The following is a 22,118-nucleotide window of genomic DNA, read 5'->3' as shown; positions in this document are numbered from 1 at the left end:
CCTAAGACGATTTATGTGTTACTTTTAATACACAGTAGGGTGGGACGATTTATGCCTTATTCACCTTTGCAATTCATGCATAAATCGTCCCGGAGTACAATGATTTATATATTGATTAAAACACACGAGCCTAGGACGATTTATATATTATATGGTTTAGGGGATTCACGTTCAAAAAAATTATTTAGGGGATTCAGGTAAAATAGGAGGGCAAATAATTTATTTAAATAAAAAACCCTTTACTTAATACATGATCTAAGATTATTAGTTACATCAGTGTTTATCTTTCTAAGCTCAATATATGTATATGACAAACATATCATTATTCAACTTTCTGCGTATTCTTTTTATACCTCTTATTAATTGTACAAACTTAGTCATTCACTTGCATGTAGAGGTGACAAATAGGGCAAAATTCGACGAGCCGACCGTGTAACTCGCCAAAAAAGAAGGGCCAAACTAAAAATTTGAAACCGCCATAATTAAAAAGTCCACCTAACCCACATCACCTAATTCGCGGACTTCGGCGGATTTCGACAAGACGGGACGGCTTCCCCAGGGGCCACCATTTTTTTTGTAATTTAAGGTATTTTAAGTTATAATTTAGATTATATTCTATGTTTGATTTATTAGAGACCTGAAGAGGTTTAATTATATATTTTGAACAATATTTGTTTTATTTTTTACAATGTTAGTTTTATTATTTTGTTTCAAAAAATTTGGTTAATAATTATATCTATTACATATTTAAAATTATAAAGCTTTTAATATTTGTGAATTTAGAAGTGATAATTTTTTGTCTTTAAAAATTATAAATTTATTAAAATGATGGTAAAATTATATATACATTGTATTACATTTAATAATAATAATAATAATAATAATAATAATAATAATAAAAGAGAATTGCCGGGCTTACATTAAGTAGAGCGGGAGACAAATTTAAGACCGCCTCACTAAGCGAGACGGAATGGGGCAGCCCACCAAATGACGGGCTTTGCCACCCCTACCGGCCTCTTGCTAGTGATTGTCAAAACTAGCTTGGTTTTTCTTTTTTTTATATAATAGATAAATAAATAGATTCAAATAGGTACCAACAGAGATTGCATGTTAATGTTTCTTTCTCACATCACAAGAGCTTTGAAGTTTATTCCTACTCATTCGTAGACAAATTAGTCGAATATCAGAGAAATCAAGAGATTTGAAGCTGAGATTTGTAGATGTCATGACCAGAAGAAGCAGGAGTAACTGGAGATAGCCTTAGAGAGAAAGAGTATGGCACAGCAGGAACCAAATACTGGTTGTGCACACATGGGGACCAACTATCATCTCCACCCAAACCCATGTGTTTGTGGTCAAAATGAATCTGCATATAATACCAAAATAAAATTATAAATAAACAGAATAGTTAGAAGAACTAAATAGAAAAAAATGGTAAAAGAGGATGTTCTTGGGTTCAGATTCTAACACAGAAATACAAAGACAATGGAAACCTGTTTGGTTTAATGACAGTAGCCTACCACTCAGTTTAGTTTACAATATTAAAAAATTGACAAGAAAAGTGAAAAATGAAGAATGAATAGTTACGAATTCTCTTAAAGCACAAAACCAATATATTCTGAGAGCATACATAAATTTTTGGTAAAGGCCGGACCCATGCGCAATTTCCTGTGTAATCTATGAAATAGCACAGTATTACCCTAACATTTGCTAAAAGTTACTCATTTATCCCTTCCATTCGTCAAATGTGTTAAAATTGTTAAAAGTGAATTACTCAGACATCTAATAGCGTATTATCATATTAACAAAAGTAACTAATCTTCAAAGCTATTACTTAAAAAAGTTATTTAAACACATTAATCCTGTTGAATGCCCATATAAAATTCTGTATATTGTCAGAACATCAAAATTTAATTCATATTTTATTTCTCTTCACCTATGATGCACAGACACTGACACGAACACGATATGGGACATACAGACACATGAATTTTAAAATCTTATAAGACACAGGAACACAATATATATATATATATATATATATATATATAAAGTATTTTTTTGATAAATTACAATTATATTTTGATATTTTATTGATATTATATTTTTTAACTATTTTTAATGTCTTCTTTTAATTATATAAAGTATTTAAAATAATTAATAAATAATATATATTATTTTCAAATTCATTTCAAGAACACATGTTAAGAATAAAACTGGAGTTGCTGACACGTGACGGTATTTAGGTGTGTCCGGCGAATAATTTTTTATTTTTTATTAAGACATAGTTGGACACAATAGACATACATGTCTGACGATTATTGACGAGTGTCGTATCCCACGCAGACACGACAATTCAGCGAAGTGTCCGGATTTCATAGCTCTACACTAAAACCAACACTGATGCTGCTGCTGCCACTATCACCACCTTCTCTTTCCCACGATCATAACCACCACTGCCACCATCAATCTCCCCTCTGCTCAACCACCATCATCATAATCATCATTATCTGATCAACAATCCAGTGCCGAACCTTGTTGGTCGTCCAAGTTCTAAATCCACCACTCTCCCACACGCCCTTTCCCTCTTCAACCGCCACCATCTCTCACATCCTTACTGCTTGCCAAACCAACTTCTCAAAAGCTCTCTCATCACATTCCTCCCTCTTCCACGAGCTCACACATCAGTCCCCAACCCCTAACACCTTCTCCTTCGGAAAGAAGAGGCACTCTTCATGTAAAGAAATGTGTCTTCTTAGCCTCTTTTGAAGGCTTAGAACACGCTTCTTCACAGGCTCATCAAGACCAAGAGCTTTCATTTAGTGTGGAATACCTAAAACATTTCCAACCTTCTAAAGTCTTCCCTTTTCATTCCCTCACAACTAGCGATCACGCCCTAAAATAATTATGTAGCAAACTACAATTGAATCAAAATATTGCTGAAATACCAACAGAAATTAAATACCTCAATGCTATCTCCTGCAATAAGCTCTTCATTGTGCATTGCTCGGTGAAGCTCCGAAGTGCTGTAGTAGCTTGCACTCATTTGCATTGGTGGAGAGCTACCATACCTAGAAGCATATATACCAAAACCATTTTTATTTTTGAATGTTGCCCATCTAACATCTGCCCTACCGGAACTTTCCCCTGGAACAACATACGGAACATGCAAGTCACTAACATTCGACTCATATATCGCAACCTGTGCAGAAGCCTTTCGATCTGGATAACACTCAAATGGCCCTCTGCCATACCAAGTCACTTGATCAAACGATTTTTCCACATTGAATTCTACTCCCACACGTGGCAAAGGAGGAAGATCCAGGTTTGGTTTAACACTGCATTCCACAATGACATCGCCAGAAGCATGAATTGAATATTTTATATCCGTTGTGAATAAAACCTTTGACTTGTCTTGCCTGGAAACACCAAGAAAAACAACCAATATTTGAACCGAGCTGTTAGTTGTATTCTGGAGGGAACAGCTTTCAGTAACAAAGTGGAGGCTGTCGATTCCAGCATCTTTCCATTTAGACAAATAACTAGCTGGTCCTCCGCCTTTATCGTTATCAGTAGGAGCTCTCCAGAAACATGGATATATACCTTTACTGAGAACATCAACTCCTTTGACCTAGCATTATATATCAACATAATATTAGAATGAATATTTAGTAAAGAAACAAAAATAACTGAACAGAAAACTGCAAAAATTGAAAATCAAAGACATCATGAACTTTCTACAAATCGTTGATAAAGAATAGAAACATGATAATTTTTGCTTTTCAAATATAACTGATTGAAAACTGCTTAGAAATAAGATCTTATTAGAAAAAATGAGAACAAAACAAAGTGCACTAGGGGCAATTACTAATTACAACTTAACATCAAGATCATACCAAAACTAAAACAAAAATGTCACAGAATATGAAAACCATATGAACAAAGACACCTGAAATGCAAGAGGTCATTTCATTCTCAATCTCTTTGAAAACTAGAGAAACTGTAAACAACCTTTAGATCATATCCCAATACAAAAGCAAATTTTTGGGAAAAGCAATGTCCCAAAGTCTAGCAAATTAATTAAGGTGGAACATTGTTAGAAACCCAAACAGCAGAGTAGTGGAAGGGCAGAAAGGGAGTATCCTTCCTCTGGAATTTACATATCATAGCAGGAAGAAAAATAACTAATTGAGGGAGTGGGGACCGAGCTTTTAGGGAATCTGTTAGAAGGAATGAGTGATATAAATAGAAAAAGGGAAATGCATTTGTATTGAGGAAAGTAGTGGATAGAATTAGTAAGAGTCTTGGCCTCTTGAAAGCCAAGTTATACTTTACACATATTACTCATACATCACACTTGAATATACTCTTAGACCCAGGAATATCACACTGATATCCTTGGCTGCAACATTCCCATATTTCTATTTTATTCTATTCTATTTCTCTCTTCTCTTCTGTTCTAGCTCTTTCTACCTTCATCCCTTTCTCTATTCTACTAGAGTGAGACCCGTGCGATGCGCAGAGAGATAAATTAATTATAGTATATAGTATATTCTAATAAGTGTTATATTATTTAAAAGTTGATTAGATAATATGTAAACTAATGTTAAATTTGAATTGTTTTATATTAAAAATATTTTGCAAAACATTTATTTGATAATTTGTATATAATTCCATATAATTATTCAACTAAAATGTAAAATACAAATTGAAATATAATTTATTATTTTAAGAATTTGAATTCATTTAATTTTAAAAAAGGCATAGGCCTTTTTATATTAGAGTTGTACAAAACTAAATCTTCATTTGTTGCTTCTATTTTCACATTTTTTTTAGTTGTCATACTTTGTCTTCTTATATACTATTCTTAGGTTTGCAAATAATTAAAGAAAAAAAAATAGGAAAAAATGAATGAGATGAGAAATACCAAAAATATAATATAAAATTATAAATTAACTTTATAATCAATCATATATATTTGAATATACCTAATAAAAAGATGTGCCAAATTTGAACTTACTTGGGTTAGGAAAAATGAAAGAGAATGAAAAATACCAGAAATGTAATAAAATTATGAATTAATTTTATAATCATGATATATTTGAATGTATTTAGTAAAGAAATGTGCCAAATTTAAACTTACTTGGAGGAGTTTTCGTCAATTGGTACGAGAGATTAAGAAATAAAAAGTAGCAAGAGCCTTATATAGCATGTATAAGTAGACCAACTAATGTAATAATAAGAGTCTTAACATGTATAAGTTGTAGAATTTCAATATTTATAACTGAAAATTTTTTAATTATTATTATTATGGCACTTTTAATATATGCTTATTGTATTTAATTAGTACTTTATGTTTTAGTTGAATAATAATAGATAAGTATTTTTTTTCTTTTAATTTTTGCCAAGTAATCAAAATGCTGACATGGCAATTATTAGAGGAGAAAACATGGCCTAAACTTAATGTAAAAGAAGTTGGTATCAATTTCTATATAATAAAAATAGATAGATAGATACATAGATAGATAGATATTTTGTTCGTTGTTATTGTGGGAAGGATTTAACACAACAATGCAAAAGTTCCCTCATTGTAACACACACACTTTAGATGAACAAAATAATAGAGAATAGAGATATCTTAATCAGCAAGAATACTTTCAATCTTTAAAACCAGGTTTTAAGACTATGTTGCTCCAAATAACTCTCAATCAAGTATCTAAACTATCCCTTAAAAGAGAAATAAATATTCAACTTTTCCAATTCCAATAACTCCTCCTATCCGCCTGGTTTCTAAAATCTAAACAAATTGATTATGTTTCCCTTACATTAATATAAAAAGAAAACTATTTCTCAAAGGTTAACCAAATAATCCGCTTTTTTTTTTTTTTGAGAAATCTTCCTGAATATTAATTTTAATATAACAAATTTATATTAATAACTTATATCATAAATATGGATTACAGTAATTATAAAGATTATAGAAGTTTTCTTAATATACTCAAATAAATAAATTAAGATATCGTGCAATTTGAGATTCCACACATAATAGCCAAATTAAAAAAGTTACCTTCCAGCTTTCAACCGTTCCTGTTTTAGTGCTCAATGTTATGTCCCAAATATCTTGCTGGTTAACTTTAATTTTATCACCCAGAGTTTCAGCCACCAAGGTGCCACCACTAACATTGATAGCCTGGAACAATAATCATGCATGACACAGAAAATTTAAAATTCAGTTACTGCAGTAAATGACATCCAAACACCAAGATCCATTCATAGCGATATATCATTTGTTAAAATGATTACATGAGGAACGAAGCCTCTCTTTGTGGGCAGTTGAACTTGTGAGGATGAAACAATATGACCAGCTTCAACCCAGCGTGTAGAACTCAAAAGCTTTGCAGTTATAGTGAGGAACATTTCTTCGGATGACGACGAAGTCCACAAAGAATACCATGGACCTGATTGCCAATCGATGGTATAACTACTTTGGGGCTTAATTGGTTCAAGACTTAAACTTCCAGATCCGAGGTTACACCCATCTGCAGAAGCATACCAACTAAACTCCAGTCCTTCTGTTGTTTGAAAAAAATGCCCATTTTTAATCTGCAAAATTATATATATAAATAAGCAAGCACAGATTTGATCAATCAAATACAAAAACCACAACGTAATATGTGTACCTCAATTTTCCCTTCATGCAAAGCCACCTTGATTGGTTGGTATAGATACTTGACTTCTGAAAGAAGAAAAACCATGACTACCTTTCTAAAGAGACTAAACAAATGGAGGATGCACCCAGCTCAACAATGGTGCATACAAAAGTAAAACTATGATGTCAGTTTACCTTGTAAAACAGGATGAGCAGTTCGATCAGGAAATGTGAGGCCATTCAAACAAAAATTTGAGTCATTAGGAACATCCCCAAATTCACCTCCATACGCCCATCTCTGTCTGCCACTTTCATCAATTTTTATCAGGGCCTACATGCAAAGTACCAAACCTACTAATCAAAAGACTTCATCATAATAATCTGTAGACACTCCTACGATGTCATGAAGACAATATACCAGAACTGATATTAACAAACATCCAAATTGAAAATCCAGGGTAAAAGGTAGGAAACAAGGAAATGAAGATTGAATCTAATTTCAAGAGGTCAATCAATAGAGGAAAATAGAAGTTGCAGGGTTTTTTGTTCCTTGGATAAGTATAATCACTCCCAAAAAAGCTGATGATCATAACTGAACTCAATGAGTACAGGCAATGAGCCCACTTCATAAGCATGCCTAATCACATAAGGCCACATAACTTGGTCCACATAAAGATTAACAAGAGATTATCATACAGGCAAAAAATCATAGTAGGTGGACCTTGATCATGAACTTCAAGAATAAAGAGACCCTTGACAAAGATGGCTCAATATTAATGAGTATTTGTTTCTCAGTATTCAAAGTTAGCTGGGAACTAGCGCATGAAAGCCACTCACCCTCTATATTCCCTCCTAACATACACCTTATTCAGTAACAGAATCAAATCAAATCTTGATGGACCGCTCACCTGATCAACCCAATCCCAAATAAAGCCTCCTTGAAGTCCAAATGTGTTGTCAATTGCTTCCCAATATATATGTAGATTCCCATTGCTGTTACCCATTGCATGTGAATACCTGGCATTTGGGCATCAAAAGGAAAAATGGAAAGTAAATATCAACACTGCATTGTTGATACAAATCCCAATATCCAAATATAGAAATGTCAAAAATAAATAAGTAATAATGATTATGATGATGATGATAATGCATACTCGCAAAGAATGAGAGGTCGTGATTCATTTGGATCATTTGCAATTTTCAGCATGTCCCAAACACGCATATACATGGGGCACACAATATCTGTGCAAGGAGTTCTAGATCCACCACCTTCGTAATGCACTACCCGCGATGGGTCTCTTCCACGAATCCAACCTGACGAATATCTCATCATTGAATGGAGATAAAAATTAAAAAATAAACCTATTGTATCATTTGAAAGAATTAACTCCCTTATGACAATTCAAAAGGTAATAAAGCCAAATAAGATGCATTTAATAATGCTGTCCTACTTATTCTTTTCAAAGTTATTCTCGGCGAATAATTGTTGATTTTTCCTACCAACATGTGAATGTTTAACTACAGTAAGCGACTTGCCTTGCATATGCTTAAAATGGTTATTAATAAGCTCTGAAAAAGAGAACGCAATTTTTCGGAAGCAATTTATTCGCAGGGTACAAGATAAATTTACTAAGCAAATTTTCCAAAAATTAACTGGCAGGATAAAGTAATAAGTTGATACAGTTATGCACAAAATCGAGCTGTAAGTGTGGTACCAGCTAAAGAAAAATGATTTGGCCCAAATCCAGATTCATTCCCTAAAGACCAAGAAATAATGCATGCGTGGTTTTTATCTCTCTCGACCATGCTGATCACTCGATCCAGCATTGCAGCTGCCCAAATCGGTTCCAAAGTAGGATGCTTGAAATGTGTACAATAATCAAAACCATGAGTCTCAATGTTGGCTTCATCTATCATGTACATGCCGAACAGATCACATAGTTCATACCAGCGTGGATGTTGAGGATAGTGGCTATTCCTAACAGCATTAATATTATTTTGTTTCATCAAAACCAAATCCTGTAGCAAACTAGCAAAGTGGTAATCAGTGTATGAAAAGTTCCCATAATAAAGGTAAAAACTAACCACCAAATTAATTAAAGGGAAAAATGCAATTAACCCCTTAAACATTGGGTCTTGTGACATCTCCCTTAAACGTTCATAGTGTGCAATGAACGCTTTGGAATTATCAAATGGTGCAAAAAGATTTGCTAAATTTTCTTCGAAATTACCCCTTCACGTGATATCTTATTGACAAAATTACCCCCTTAAGAAAAGTTCACGAAAGGGCGTCTCTTCGCCATTTGATAACTTTAGGGTGTCATTGCACTTTTTGAAAGATCAGGAGAGCTTAATTATATTGTTTTCTCTTAATTACTATATGAGAGGATAAATTGACAAACATTACCTTGATCATGCAGGATTCTATATTTGCCTTTCCCACTCGTGGATGATGTTCATGCCTGTTCACACCTCTTATTACGACAGCTTTTCCATTGACAAGCAATTGTTTGTAGGCTGTAGATACTTTCCTAAAGCCCACTGGACATGACTCGCAATCAACAGTATTTCCAGTTTTATCTTTGAGGACGACAACTAAGGTATAGAGGTATGGCTGAGATAAATTCAAATAATATAAGATGTCAAATGAGGACAAAAGTCTTCAAAGTTCGCAGAAAAAGGTACAGAGCTGTATTCAAAAACCATATGGGGATGATAAGGTAAACAAAAATGTACTGATTGGGAAACAATGAGAGGGAAGAATGTGAGAAACAATAAACTTTGAGCATATCTGCAGATAACAGCCATAGAGTAAGTATGAAATGAAAGAATTTGAAAATACCAAATCTTTAGCTCAATACTGAATTGAGATCAAAGCACAAAACTTTTACAGAATCAGTGATCGTTTAAGACATGAATGCTCAGATCTTCAGATTAAAATCATTGGTTCATGTCTCAATAAGAAGAGTTCGGTCTAAACATGTAGAAAGTGATTGAAATTACTCACATGCTCTGCAGACCAAAGCTTTGGTGCTTGCAATTTCCCACCAAACACGTAACCATGGAAACCTAATGTTGGTGCACTTGATGGTTGAAATTTTAAGTCCACTACATTAGATGAGAGGAGATCAGGATTCCCATTACTGGTATACCAGCTTCCAGAATCATACAATGCAGCTTCAATGCTGTAGTTTGTTAGGAGATTATCCTTGGATGTCTCTAAGGAATTATCTACTTTAACTTCTACCTGGATCATAGGTAAGAGATATTAATAAAATATGATGCCCCAAATACAAACATGAATATATAAAATAATAAAAAAATTACAACATCAATTTAAACACAATAGTGGTTAGTGGCAATCAAAGTGAACCATGAACCCAGGCAGACCTGGCCTATGATATTACAAATCTGTATTTGAACTTTGGCAGAAACTTTAGCTAACCTCTACCTTTGGCCCAAGAATTATCATCAACTAGATTTAAACCAGAATACAAATTAGAACACTCTTTTTGCTAAAAATTAAGTAATTTAAAATTATTTAATCAAACTTTTTTCAATAGAATTATTTAGTCTAATTTTAAAAATATATTAGTAAATGATGCATTATATACAAATATTTTTATATATTTTATATAAGCCTAGAGTATAACATGTTTGACCCATGTTTTTTTTCTTTTCCAAATATTGACCTAGAAATAATTCACAAATATATGAACTTACTTGAACTCTGATAGTTTTAATAGAGGGGAACCATATATATATATATATACTCAAATAATAAAAGATAAAAAAAATAAATGAATTTTGCCTTTTTCTTTTTTAATTCTACTTATCTAAAATGCAAAAAAATTCTCAGTATTTACATAGCATTTTCAGCCTTAACACTTATCAATATAATTGGTATTCAAATTTCATTGTCATTAACAAAATATTCTAAATGAGTATGATATTTTGCTCATTTGAACAATGATATGGCTAACTTTCTCGTATGTATGACGATATATTGCAAAGTGTCAGGTATATGGACTAACTAGAATTAAAACTATTACAATTATGCCCTTGATATAAACTAACATCCTTTATACAATATAAAATTTTACATAATCGGAGAACTTATGAGATTAATGTTAGAACAGTTAAGTTGGTTATATAGATGCTATTCGATATGATATTATAACGGTCACTATGTAGAAAGATGTTATTTTTTATGTTGTTACAAAATAAGTTTAGTGATAGCATGTCATATCTATAGAAAACTTAAGAACATAGGTGTCATTAACTCATTATAGTATTACTTTAGTCTCTTCTTTTATATAATTTTCATAAATGAAGTTTGCTCAACAAATAAGACATGCAATATTCGAATTTAAATTATTGATATGAATTAGCATCCTCTATAATATAATTTTTTTTTTATAATTGGAGAACTTAATGTGAAAGATTATGAAATTGATACTGAATTAGTTTAATAGATGTTATTCTCTATGTATTATAAATGTGGCTATGTTGATAGATTTATTTTTTCTATGTTATTACAAACTAAACGAGCTTAATCTTAGATTGGTTACATAGATGATATTCTCTATAATATCATAACAAATGTGGCTGTATAGATACATGTTTTTCTCTAAGTTATTACAAACTAAGTCTAGTGTTGACAATTTATAAATACCTTAAGAACTTAAGATGTTATTAGCACACTATAATATTACTTTGGTCTCTTTTTGATATATTATAATAATAATATATAGATTTTCAAGAAAAAGAAAATGACGAAATAAGTGTACAATCATGTAGAATAAGGGCAACAAAGATTAAATGTATTTTGTGAAAATAAACCATCACAAGTTTCGTATTGAAATAAATTATGGTATTCGCATTCAACTTGTACCCAAAATATAAAAAAATAAAAAATAAAAAGAAAGAAAGACTTAAAAGTAATTGGAATAAGGTAAAATCTTCCACATATAAGATTATTTTCAAACATGATGTACATTTGTAACATGAAAAATATTATTCACAAGATATTATGCTTACCAATATATCTGCAGATGAAAAGTCCTCGGCAATGTTTGTTTTGAAAAAATAATCCATTATAAACACCTATGTCACACATTATTAGATATTAGCGTCAAGCAAGACGAAGGAAGGGTGTTGGATGAACTCATCAAACAGTAGATTCGACTTATATTAAAAACAATAATAAATTTATAAAATATAAATCCATATTATTCTAAAACTTGGATTTTTCTAGGACGCCTAAATCATAATTGAGGTGCCTTAAGGACCTAATCCAACTTTAACCTTTTGGATGAAGAAGAAATTGCATTAATGCACATTTGGAATACATAAAAATTTAAAAAAGCAAAGCTCTCAAATCTCTCTGCATATCAAAGAGACATATACCTCTAAATATTCCACGTCCCTCATACCAGGTAGACACAAGATGCTTAATGTATTCTACTAGAGATTTCATAAACTTGTAACACTGGTGATTAAAATAACTTCAACATTGCATTTTGATATCATATGCATATAGTGCTGACTTATGTTTCATCTTTCTAGAATCTGCATTATTAGAATTTTACCCACAAAAGCATCTACCAAATGAGACAGCATAAGTAGGAGACAAGCAATTTAGAGAAAACAAACCTTTGGCTTGGCTAGAAGAAGTACATCACGGTGTATGCCAGATAACCTCCAGTGGTCTTGATCTTCAAGGTAAGAGCCGTCACTCCATCTAAACACTTGAACAGCTAGAACATTCATATGGTCTGAACCAAATGGATGACAAAAATCAGTGATTTCAAACTCTGCAGGTACCCTGCTATCTTGGCTGTCCTTGCAAAATAATCAAAATTTCTGTCAATGAGACCAAGAGTTAGTTAATTTAAAAGCTAAGGCATTTAATGCAATTTGGACTATAAGATAAATATGTATGCCTTTCCAATTTAGGTTGGTGTTTTCCACTGCTATATTTGGAGCAAGATATGAACACGTGATAATATTTTTCATTACTGGAGAAAAAAGTTATCAACTTATCATCAATTTCACAAAATGCCTCCTTGTCATATGGCATCAGTGTTAACACAGCAACATACCGATCCATAATGTATACATCCACCTCCAGAACCTGGAACTTCCAGAAGCCACATGGAGGGAGGAAGAGATGGAATGATGAAGAAGGAGAGGGAGAGGGAGAGATACCTATATCCAATAGGATGCCCATTTATCCAAGCACAAAATGCAGAATCAACTGCTTCAAAATGGAGCAAAATTCTTCTACCTATGAAATAAATTAATGGTTGGTACGCACAAAAAAAAATTAAAACTAAAACATGGTTTATAAATGAGGGAATGACAGAAGGTGATTTGAAAAGAAACAAAGAACAAAACAAATCTACTTCACTGTTGCAATGTGTGTGTGTGTGTGTTAAATTATAACGGTGTAACTTTAAGCAATTCTTATACTATTAAATAACCTTTTCATTTAATGGTGTATCAATGGACACATGTGACTTGTACTTTATAATACATCATAAATTGCAGGTAAAGCGCAATGCATCATAGTTATAAATAACAACAGTTAGAAGTGAATGGAAATAGAGAGAGAAAAACAACACAAGATTCCTCTATACTGTAGACTGGTTAACAAAAGATAGACATACCCTCCCATTCTTTGGGAATGTGGAAGTTTATTCTGTAGCAGCCAGTTGGATTTTCCATAGGAACAAAAGGAGGATTTAGTGGAAATGGATATGTTACGTTTGTATAAATCGGGCGGTCAAATCCATGCAACTGCCAATTCGAAGGAACTGCCAAAGTTTGGAAATTTAGACATAGACAATATCAGCACTTGTGAATACAGTAAATGGCAAAAACGACAATTGATAAGTCAATTAACAAAAATGGATTTAGAAAAAATTATATGAATGGTAACATAAATATTAACAAATAAAAAAGGTGAGATCTCCCCCAAGTTGATTACATTCATTAACCACGCACAAAATTGTCTATAAAAACCGAACAGTATAACTAGCAACAATTTCAAAGTATGACCTAGGAGCCTACTGAATGTATCAAAATACACAAAGGGAACCCATTATGTGAAGCACCATCCAGTTGATATAATCATGACAAATATAACAAACTTTCCAATATAAAACTATAACAAACTAATATGATATTAAATAATAATTCATTTATTAATAATTCATTTGTTAACAAACTGAAGCTGCAACAGAGAAAAGGAAAGTTTGAACAGAGAGGATTAGGAATACTAATTTTAGTCCCTCAACCAATAAACAACAAAAAGTCAGGCAAAAATTATGTAACAATGGCATATATAGTTCATGATTGTTATAAGGATTTAACAGTATGCATTGTTAGTGTAAAAAGGTTTCATATATACTACTTGAATCAATCATCTAATTTGGTTGGATGACATTGTAAAAAATTATATTGTCAATGCATCAAAATGAAACTCTTGTTCTAAAACAAAGACAAAGTTGTCATTTCCAAAAGTATTTCATACTAATTTTCCTTAAAAGTATTCATTTTCAAATATCAAATCATAAAGGACATGCTTCAAAACTAGGAGACTTAAAGAAAGTAAAGCTCTAGAAGCAAAATAAATTTTTTAAAACATATGGCATACTCAAAATTAAGATAAACTTACCAGGTAAAGTTTTCCACTCTGAATCTTGGAATTCATTTCCATAAAATTCATTAGGGACATTGTCCGGATTGTTAGCTAAGAAAAACTTCCAATATCCAGACAAGGACTTGACAAAGGGTAAATCTTTTACCCAAAATGCGGCACAATCAAGAGATCCTTGAATAGCATCATCATTCCAAACAGCAAATTTTGATGCCAGAAAATCCACTTTGTTGCGTTTATACCAATATCTAAGAGATTCTACTCATCACAAAATTCAGGTTGTCCAACATAAATAAGAAGTGCATATTGCAAAGCTTACCACAAACACAATGTAAAGTTCACATGTTTATTTTGAAAAGAAAAACACTATTCATACACCAAACACTCTTGACACCCATATAAAAATCCAGTTGTTATTGAATTAATTGTGTATTTAAATTATTTTTTAATTAAGAAAATAAAGAGAATGTATGTTTGGTTATTAAGAAAATACTGGTGTCAAAACGTGTTTATTATAAAGGGCATAGACGTAGCGGGAATTTTTTGAAAACATATGTACAAGGGAGACCAACTAGTTCAAACTTCAAAAACCACAATCATTGATTTAGCCATATCCTGTAGGCACCAGGAACCATTCTTCAAAACTCAGAAATCGCATAAACTTTTCTGATCCTAAAGACAAGTTCATGTAGCAGTGAAATGAATCTAAATACATTCATATTAATTCAGATTCCATCAAATACTTATAATTGGACAATATTATCTGTATACAATATACATGCAGACTTCACTATATCATATTATAACTTAATTTCAATCAATTGATAGTTTTGCAGAAATAATAGCACACCAAATCTCCCTAAATACAAAAATACGAAAATTGCCCATGAAATTTTCCCTAGATAATTATTTAAAAAATTATTTTTAAAAAGAAAGTCCAAAGGATAATTTCCAATCACAAATGATGCTTACAAATTTAGAAAGGAACAAATTTGCATCAAACGAATCCAAACCCAGGTCGACGAATTGCATTTCAGCAAAATGCATTTGAATCCCATAAATTAAAATATAAATAAATAAACTCAAGAAGAAAGCATGCCAATCATCATCAATTATCCAAGAAAAAATAATAAGTGATGAAGGTAAATAATTGCGGGATCGTGTGACACCTTCAACAGATTCATGAGAACGCAACGTGACATGTGCATCCCTTTTCCTCCACTTGATGAACGAAGGATCCTCCCAAACTCTGCAACCATTCTCTGAGACAAGCGCAAGAGGCCCCACCAGAGACTTAGAAGATGAAGAAGCAGCCATCACCTACATACACAGAGAGAGAGAGAGAGCGCGAGAGAGAGAGAACACACACTGAGTAGTGAGAGTGAATTATATTATAAATAAATAAATAATAATGGAAAAGAAAAGGGGTCAATGACTCGATGCAATGGTGTAGCGGAGGGACCGAGGGAGTATTTTTATGATATTGGGGGAAAACAAAGATGGTAGTTACTAGTCAGTGGCAAGGCTCCCAAAATCGGACTACTCATCAAATCCCTCTAGCCACTGATTTATTGATTTATTAGTCTAATTGGTTTAATCGATAGTTGAGAATCGTTTTAAAATAAAATAATAAATCAATTATAAATAAATATCATAAAAATAATTTTTTTGTGTCTAAACATGGAAAGAAACAAAGCAAACACTATCATATATCCGAGCGGATGATTTGCTGGAGATCAACACAAGACTCAGACCAAATAACATGAAAGTTACTCTTGGCACCATATCTAGCCATCCAATTCGCAGCTCTATTTGTTTTTCGGGACACCCACTCAACATGAACAAACCAAGGACGAGATAAAAGCTCCTGAATCTTGTGAACCAAATTTGTTACTTCAGACTTGTAAGCTCATGCATGATGGGCAAAATGTCAAGGCAATCCGTTTAACATATAATATCCCTCAAGTCGCAATTTCAGGCTAAAACCAGCCCCCTCCAAGAAGCAAATAATTCACATCTGATGATAGACCAGGGGGAATGCTTCCAGAGCAGTTCGAGATCTGATCTCCCTTAGAATCTCTAATAATACACCCAAATTTCGCTAAATTTGAATCTAAATACAAGCTTACATCACAATTAACTTTAAAACTGTTGCCTACCGGTGGTTCCCAATACAGGCAATTTCGGAGAGACCTAAAGGCATTGTTTCAATTCCTGTAAACCTGTAAGCCCTTGGCGGTAATTCTGGACAAGGCAACAACCTTGTGGTCTGTCCAAGGGTTGTCAGTATTGAATATGTCATTGCACCTATGTCTCCATACCCACCAAAGCCCTGCACCAAAAGACGCCTCATTGTTAGCCAAGGCCTTCCGAAACCACTCTTCAAGAGCAGTACTAGCCGTCGAGTCCAGGATACTAGGATCCAACATATGCCAAATTGCCTTTGATCGTTCACAGTCTCTAAGGCAATGCTCCATAGTATCCTCCGTCTTGTTACATCTTTTACACATATCTGAAGAAGCTAAATGCCGCTTGAATCGAAAGGTCTCAGTTGGTAGAGCATCATATAAGCCAAGCCACATAGTAAATTTGAACTTCTCCGGAATGTTTGTATTCCACAACCAGTTCTAATTACTATTGGCATTCCAATTTAATGTTTTCTCTAATAACCATCTATAACCCTCCCTTGCACTATACTTTTTTGTTGCTACAGGCCACCACTCCCACTGTGGCTCTAACTCAGTCGAACTAGGATATCTCAGACCACAAATAAACTGCTTAATCTCATGCGGAATAGGCGTGGTAAGACTATCAACCTCCCAAGACACCCCTTTCTACAAGTCAGCCACTATGAAATCTGATTTAGAAATATGTACATAAGGAACAAGGTTGCAAAGCTTACCAAAAAGAGTCCACTCATCATACCAAACTGATTTGTGGACATCCCCAATATTCCAATGAAGCCCTTCCTTGAGATGCTCATAGGCACTAACAATGTTCTTCCAGGTAGCCGATGAAGAATTTCTACTATTTTTGTTCATACCAGATTGATTCCTGAGATATTTATGCTTCAGAACCTGCACCCACAACTTCTCACTATTATTTAGACAATCTCATACCAAATTTCCCAGAAGCGCCATGTTAGCAAAGGAAGTATCCCTAATACCCAATTCTCCTGCCCTTTTAGGAGTTATGGCGACCTCCCACCTGACCAGAGGCAGCTATTTGCCGGTTGCTTGGCCTTTCCACAAGAACTGTCTCATCAAGGAATCAATTTTATTACATGCATACTTCGAGAGAAGAGAAATTTGCATTTCATAAACTGGGATAGAGGCTATAACTGATTTAACAAGACAAAGCCTCCCTACCTTATTCAGCAGGCATCCTTTCCAACTGGAGAGCTTCCTCAAAATTTTTTCAACAACCTCCTGAGCCGTCTTCCTGGAAGCTCTGGCATGACCGATGTTAATTCCCATGTATTTACCCAAATCATTGCAGAACCGGATGTTAGAGACCCTTGAGAGAACCTCTTTCCTCCTCTCTAACACCCTCTTGGAACACTGGGCCTTTGACTTATGAAGATTTACCTTTAAACTTGACACTCTAGAAAATAAGTCCAGGCAATGCATAACCTCTATTACTTGAGCTTTCGATGCTTTACAGAAAAGCAAAAGATCATCTGCAAACATCAAATGAGAGAGTCGTGGTCCGCTCCTAGAAACCGCTACTGAGCTCCACAAACCTTGGGAAACTCTATGAGAGATAAAGCAGGCAAGCATTTTCATACAGAGTACAAATAGATAAGGAGTCATGGGATCTCCTTGCCTTAACCCTCTCTTTGGGTTTAAATTTTGGAGCTTGTTCCCATTCCACAAAACTGCCAACGAAGAGGAAGTCACACAATTCAATATAAGATTAATGGTAGCCTTTGGAAACCCAAACCGGACCAAAGTAGCTTCCAAAAAATGCCAGTCTACCCTGTCATAAGCTTTTTCCAAATCAATCTTGAACGCCATTGTTCCTTTTCGAGACTTGGTGTTCCTTATGAAGTGAATAATCTCCTGAGCAATGATAATATTCTCTGTAGTTCCTCTTCTTGGAATGAACCCTCCTTGCAAAGGACCAATGATCTCTGAGAGGAAAGGTCTGAACCTGTTAACTAGAACCTTTGTGACAATTTTATAAATTACATTACATAAGCTAATAGGCCAAAACTCTCGTAAGGAAGAGGGAACTTCCACTTTAGGAATTAGAACAACGAGAGTATCGAAAATAGCCGCATTCATTGGCTCACCCTCAAAGGCTCGCTTGATCAGTCCACATACATCATTGCTAAGAGAGTCTCAGAACTCTTTGTAGAAAATTGCTTGAAATCCATCTGGCCCTGGCGCTTTAAACGAACTCATGGCAGCTCCTTTAACCTCTTCAGACGTCACTGGTTCCACTAGCTTTTGACAAGTCTCGGTACTAAGAGACGGGTAAGGAAAATGCCCCATGGCGTCCAAGTCAATATCCTCCCTTGTAGAAAAGAGTTTTTGAAAAGAATTTGCCGCCATTTCTAGAGTCGAAGTCTCCATGGCCCAAGACCCATCCACCAAAAACAACCCATGAATTTTGTTCCTCTTTCGCCTGATAACCGTTTGCAGATGAAAAAATTTTGTATTTCTGTCTCCACATCTCACTCAATGTTCTCTAGATTTTTGATACCACAGCAGCTCTTCTTGAAGAAGGACAACATTCAGTTCCTGACGCAAAACTTGCTCTTTGATCCTAAGCTGTTGATCCTCCCGACTCTCCAGAGTAATCTGAACGTCATTCAAAAGCCTCTCTAGCTCCCTTTTCTTAACAAAAATATTGCCAAAAACCTTTTTATTGAAGCTAGTTGCATCTTTTTGAACCTCCAACAAACATTTGACCACATCTGGAGCTCCTTTATTCCAAGCTGTATGAACAACATTCCTAAACAGAGGATGAGTCATCCATGCAGCCTGGAATCTGAACGGACGATGGCCCTTGGTAGCCCTCTCTGCCATCTTGCACCTAGTGAATAACGGGCAATGATCAGAGTGAAAAGGCGCGCCAACACCTCAGTATAAGCCTCCTGGTTGATGATTGCTCTATCAAGCTTCTTAGCCAGCTGCACCCCACCTTTCACCTTCTTGTACCAAGTGAATCTTCTCCCAATAGCCCCCATATCAAACAGCCCACAATCCTCCAATGTTTCCACAAATTTTTCTGTTCTGGCAAGTCTAAACTGCCCCCCTCTAACTTCACTCTGCAACAGAATATCATTAAAGTCCCCTAACACAATCTAAGGTAGATGGATCATATTAGCAATCCTTGTCAAGTCACCCTACAGTTCTTTACGCCGATGTATATGCGGATTAGCATACACCGTATTGCAGTAACTAGAAGTATTGCCCATAGTAATTTCAAAACTAATACATTGATCAACTACTTCCAATACTCTCACAGAAATATTTGAATTAGAACATAGAACCCAGATACCCCACTATGACCATTAGCCTCAACAATACCAACAACCTGGTAACCTAGATTATTCCAAAAAGATTTCATCATCTCGAAAGGAATATGGGTTTCAAACAGAATGAAAAAAGTAGGGCGAAATTTATTCACTAACTCCTTACTATGAAACCGGGCCAATTTATTAGAGGCCCCTCTAATATTCCAAAATAGAAAGCTTAAATCTAAATAATCCATAAAACAATTGTACTGTAAAAAGGACCAACCTCAGCCGAAGTCCCTAATGAGATGATGAAGATCCACCATCATATCCCCTTGAGACTTGCTTGTCCTTACCCGGTTGTTGCCCGGTTTGTCTGTGTCCTTCCATTGACAACCCTTTCAATTCACTGATTTGCTGCTTGCTGGTGTTGCCAAGGCAGTTCAGAGTCGATGGCGAATTCTGCAAAGAAGAAGGGCGCAACCTCTTGTGTCTGTTTTTGATAATGGCAGTGAAAGTCAGTACCACAACGGAGACAGCTTTGCCCTTCACCCCTTGCTGTTTGGTAGACGCCATGCGTGCTTGAGATCCGCCAACCGACCCGGTCTTCACCCCTGATTCGGCTCCTCTCATACGTAGCCTAAAGTCACGGTTCTGGTCCAATTTCTGATTCGAGTGCACCGGCACTTTGTCTTTAGAGGTTTGTTGGGCTTTGTTTGATTGACTCAAATTTCTTCTCTTTTTACTGCTGACTTTGGTCCAGCCAGCCTCATTTTCCAAATGCTGGGATTCCACTTCCTTCCTATGCAACGTATCACCTAATTCCTCTCCAATTTCTGCAACTATCACTGAATCTTCGGGATTGCATCCAAATTTAAAATTTTTTCCTTTGAGGCTTCCTGTGGCTGCACCACCCGGGCCGCCGTCTCGGTCACTGATGTTTCCTTTTGATCAACCTTTTTCGACTCTATTGGGGTCATTTTGCAGTCAGTTGTTGGATGCCCAAAACAATTGCACTTGTCACAAATAAGGTATAAGCATTCATACTCCACCTTATATTCAAACTCATTGACAATCACACTCTGGACTACCGGCAAACCAAGATTAATTTGCATGCAAGCCCGAGCAAATTTCCCCCGCTCTGCCGACTTAGTAGCCAGATCCAGCCTGACTGGTCTCCCCACAACAGAAGCAATTCTCATCATGGCTTTATCCTGATAGTACTATATGCTCAAACCAGCAATTTGAATCCAAACCATAGTCTCCCCGAAAGTGTCCTCACAAGGTTTAAAATCTGGTATCCATGGCTTGACCGCAATATAATGGCTGAAGATCATCCATGGCCCCCTAGTAAAACCTTCTCTCGATCGTCCATGCGATCAAATTTAACGAGGAAGTACCCAAAACCCACATCCAAGATTTCATATCCACCGGTGATCCTCCATAGCCCTTTCAGTTTGTGAAACATGGCCGTGTAACTAAGGTTTTTTTCAAGAACCTTAATCACAATTGCCTCCATGTATGGTTCAGAAAGGATGTTTCTAGCCTCTTCGGAGAAGCAAACTCTCGGAGGCATAGGATCTCCTTGGTTTTTGGTGACCACTGCCATGGAATCCTCATCTAAAGCTTCGGCCAGGTTTATCCCTGAGGCTACCGTAGAACCAATAACCTTGTCACGGAAAGAAATCTTGGAAGTCACCCTAGAACTAAGGTCGCCCTTACTTGATCTCTCCTTCACACCTAATGCAAACCCTCCCACGCTCTTCCCCTTATCTCTTTCGATGGCATGGCCATCTTCCTCACCGTGTTTCACCCTCAAACGCTCTCTCCCGCTCTCTCCTTCTCTCATTCTCCCTAAGTATCTTAAAAATCATATGATCTTATCAAACAGCATCAGTACAACTAGAAATAATCATTAATCACTCCTAAATTAATTCAAACAGCAAAATTAATTCAAACAGCAGCATAACAAATAATCACCCCTAAATTAATTCAAAACAGCAACATTACAAATAATTACCCCTAAATTAATTCAAAACAGCAGCATAACAAAATCACTAATCAAAATCATAAATCACTAATTACTAATGCCAAATTCAAAACACTGATCAATGATCATAGAATCACAAATTTATTGTTTATACTTCCATGCAGTGCCTTCAAAACTATATTTTTGGTAAGGATACTTCAGCTTACTGCTTAACAAATTTGTTTTGGTTTGTAACTTATTTTCTGCTGTTGACATCTCTGTACAAGGTAAAGAATTATCATTTTTTTATAATCTCATTTAGATATTCTAATGCAATACTCAAGAGGAAAATCTGCGCTTATATTTTGTTCAA

The 22,118-nt window shown here is 34.8% G+C and overlaps 3 protein-coding genes across 4 annotated transcripts; all 3 read right to left on the bottom strand.

The window, feature by feature from the left end:
* Positions 1-1,027: 1,027 nt before the first annotated feature.
* LOC107612827 (glycoside hydrolase family 2 protein) lies at positions 1,028-15,857 on the bottom strand. 2 transcript variants are annotated; one of them, XM_016314580.3, is made up of 17 exons: positions 15,482-15,857; positions 14,331-14,570; positions 13,321-13,467; positions 12,860-12,938; positions 12,305-12,488; positions 11,690-11,755; positions 9,657-9,896; positions 9,057-9,263; positions 8,365-8,668; positions 7,804-7,963; positions 7,558-7,666; positions 6,845-6,980; positions 6,681-6,736; positions 6,304-6,603; positions 6,068-6,190; positions 2,966-3,631; positions 1,028-1,366 (listed from the first exon to the last, which is right to left on the bottom strand). In XM_016314580.3, exons 1-17 carry the CDS (start codon positions 15,627-15,629, stop codon positions 1,193-1,195), a joined length of 3,339 nt encoding a protein of 1,112 aa, XP_016170066.1. In that variant the 5' UTR covers positions 15,630-15,857; the 3' UTR covers positions 1,028-1,192. The 2 variants fall into 2 exon arrangements, with proteins under 2 accessions (XP_016170066.1, XP_016170067.1); XM_016314581.3 differs by lacking the exon at positions 14,331-14,570 and having other exon boundaries at positions 15,482-15,831.
* A 2,798-nt stretch (positions 15,858-18,655) lies between these two features.
* Positions 18,656-19,291, bottom strand: LOC148549163 (uncharacterized). The gene is made up of 2 exons (XM_088495693.1): positions 19,020-19,291; positions 18,656-18,941 (listed from the first exon to the last, which is right to left on the bottom strand). Exons 1-2 carry the CDS (start codon positions 19,289-19,291, stop codon positions 18,656-18,658), a joined length of 558 nt encoding a protein of 185 aa, XP_088351819.1.
* A 1,330-nt stretch (positions 19,292-20,621) lies between these two features.
* On the bottom strand, positions 20,622-21,625 carry LOC148549162 (uncharacterized). Its single transcript, XM_088495692.1, has 2 exons — positions 21,134-21,625; positions 20,622-20,999 (listed from the first exon to the last, which is right to left on the bottom strand). Exons 1-2 carry the CDS (start codon positions 21,623-21,625, stop codon positions 20,622-20,624), a joined length of 870 nt encoding a protein of 289 aa, XP_088351818.1.
* Positions 21,626-22,118: the final 493 nt, after the last annotated feature.

Source organism: Arachis ipaensis, chromosome B8 (assembly GCF_059453495.1).
Source record: "Arachis ipaensis isolate K30076 ecotype BB chromosome B8, ASM5945349v1, whole genome shotgun sequence".
NCBI classification, from domain to species: Eukaryota; Viridiplantae; Streptophyta; class Magnoliopsida; order Fabales; family Fabaceae; genus Arachis; species Arachis ipaensis.
This window is presented reverse-complemented; position numbering and strand designations above follow the sequence as displayed.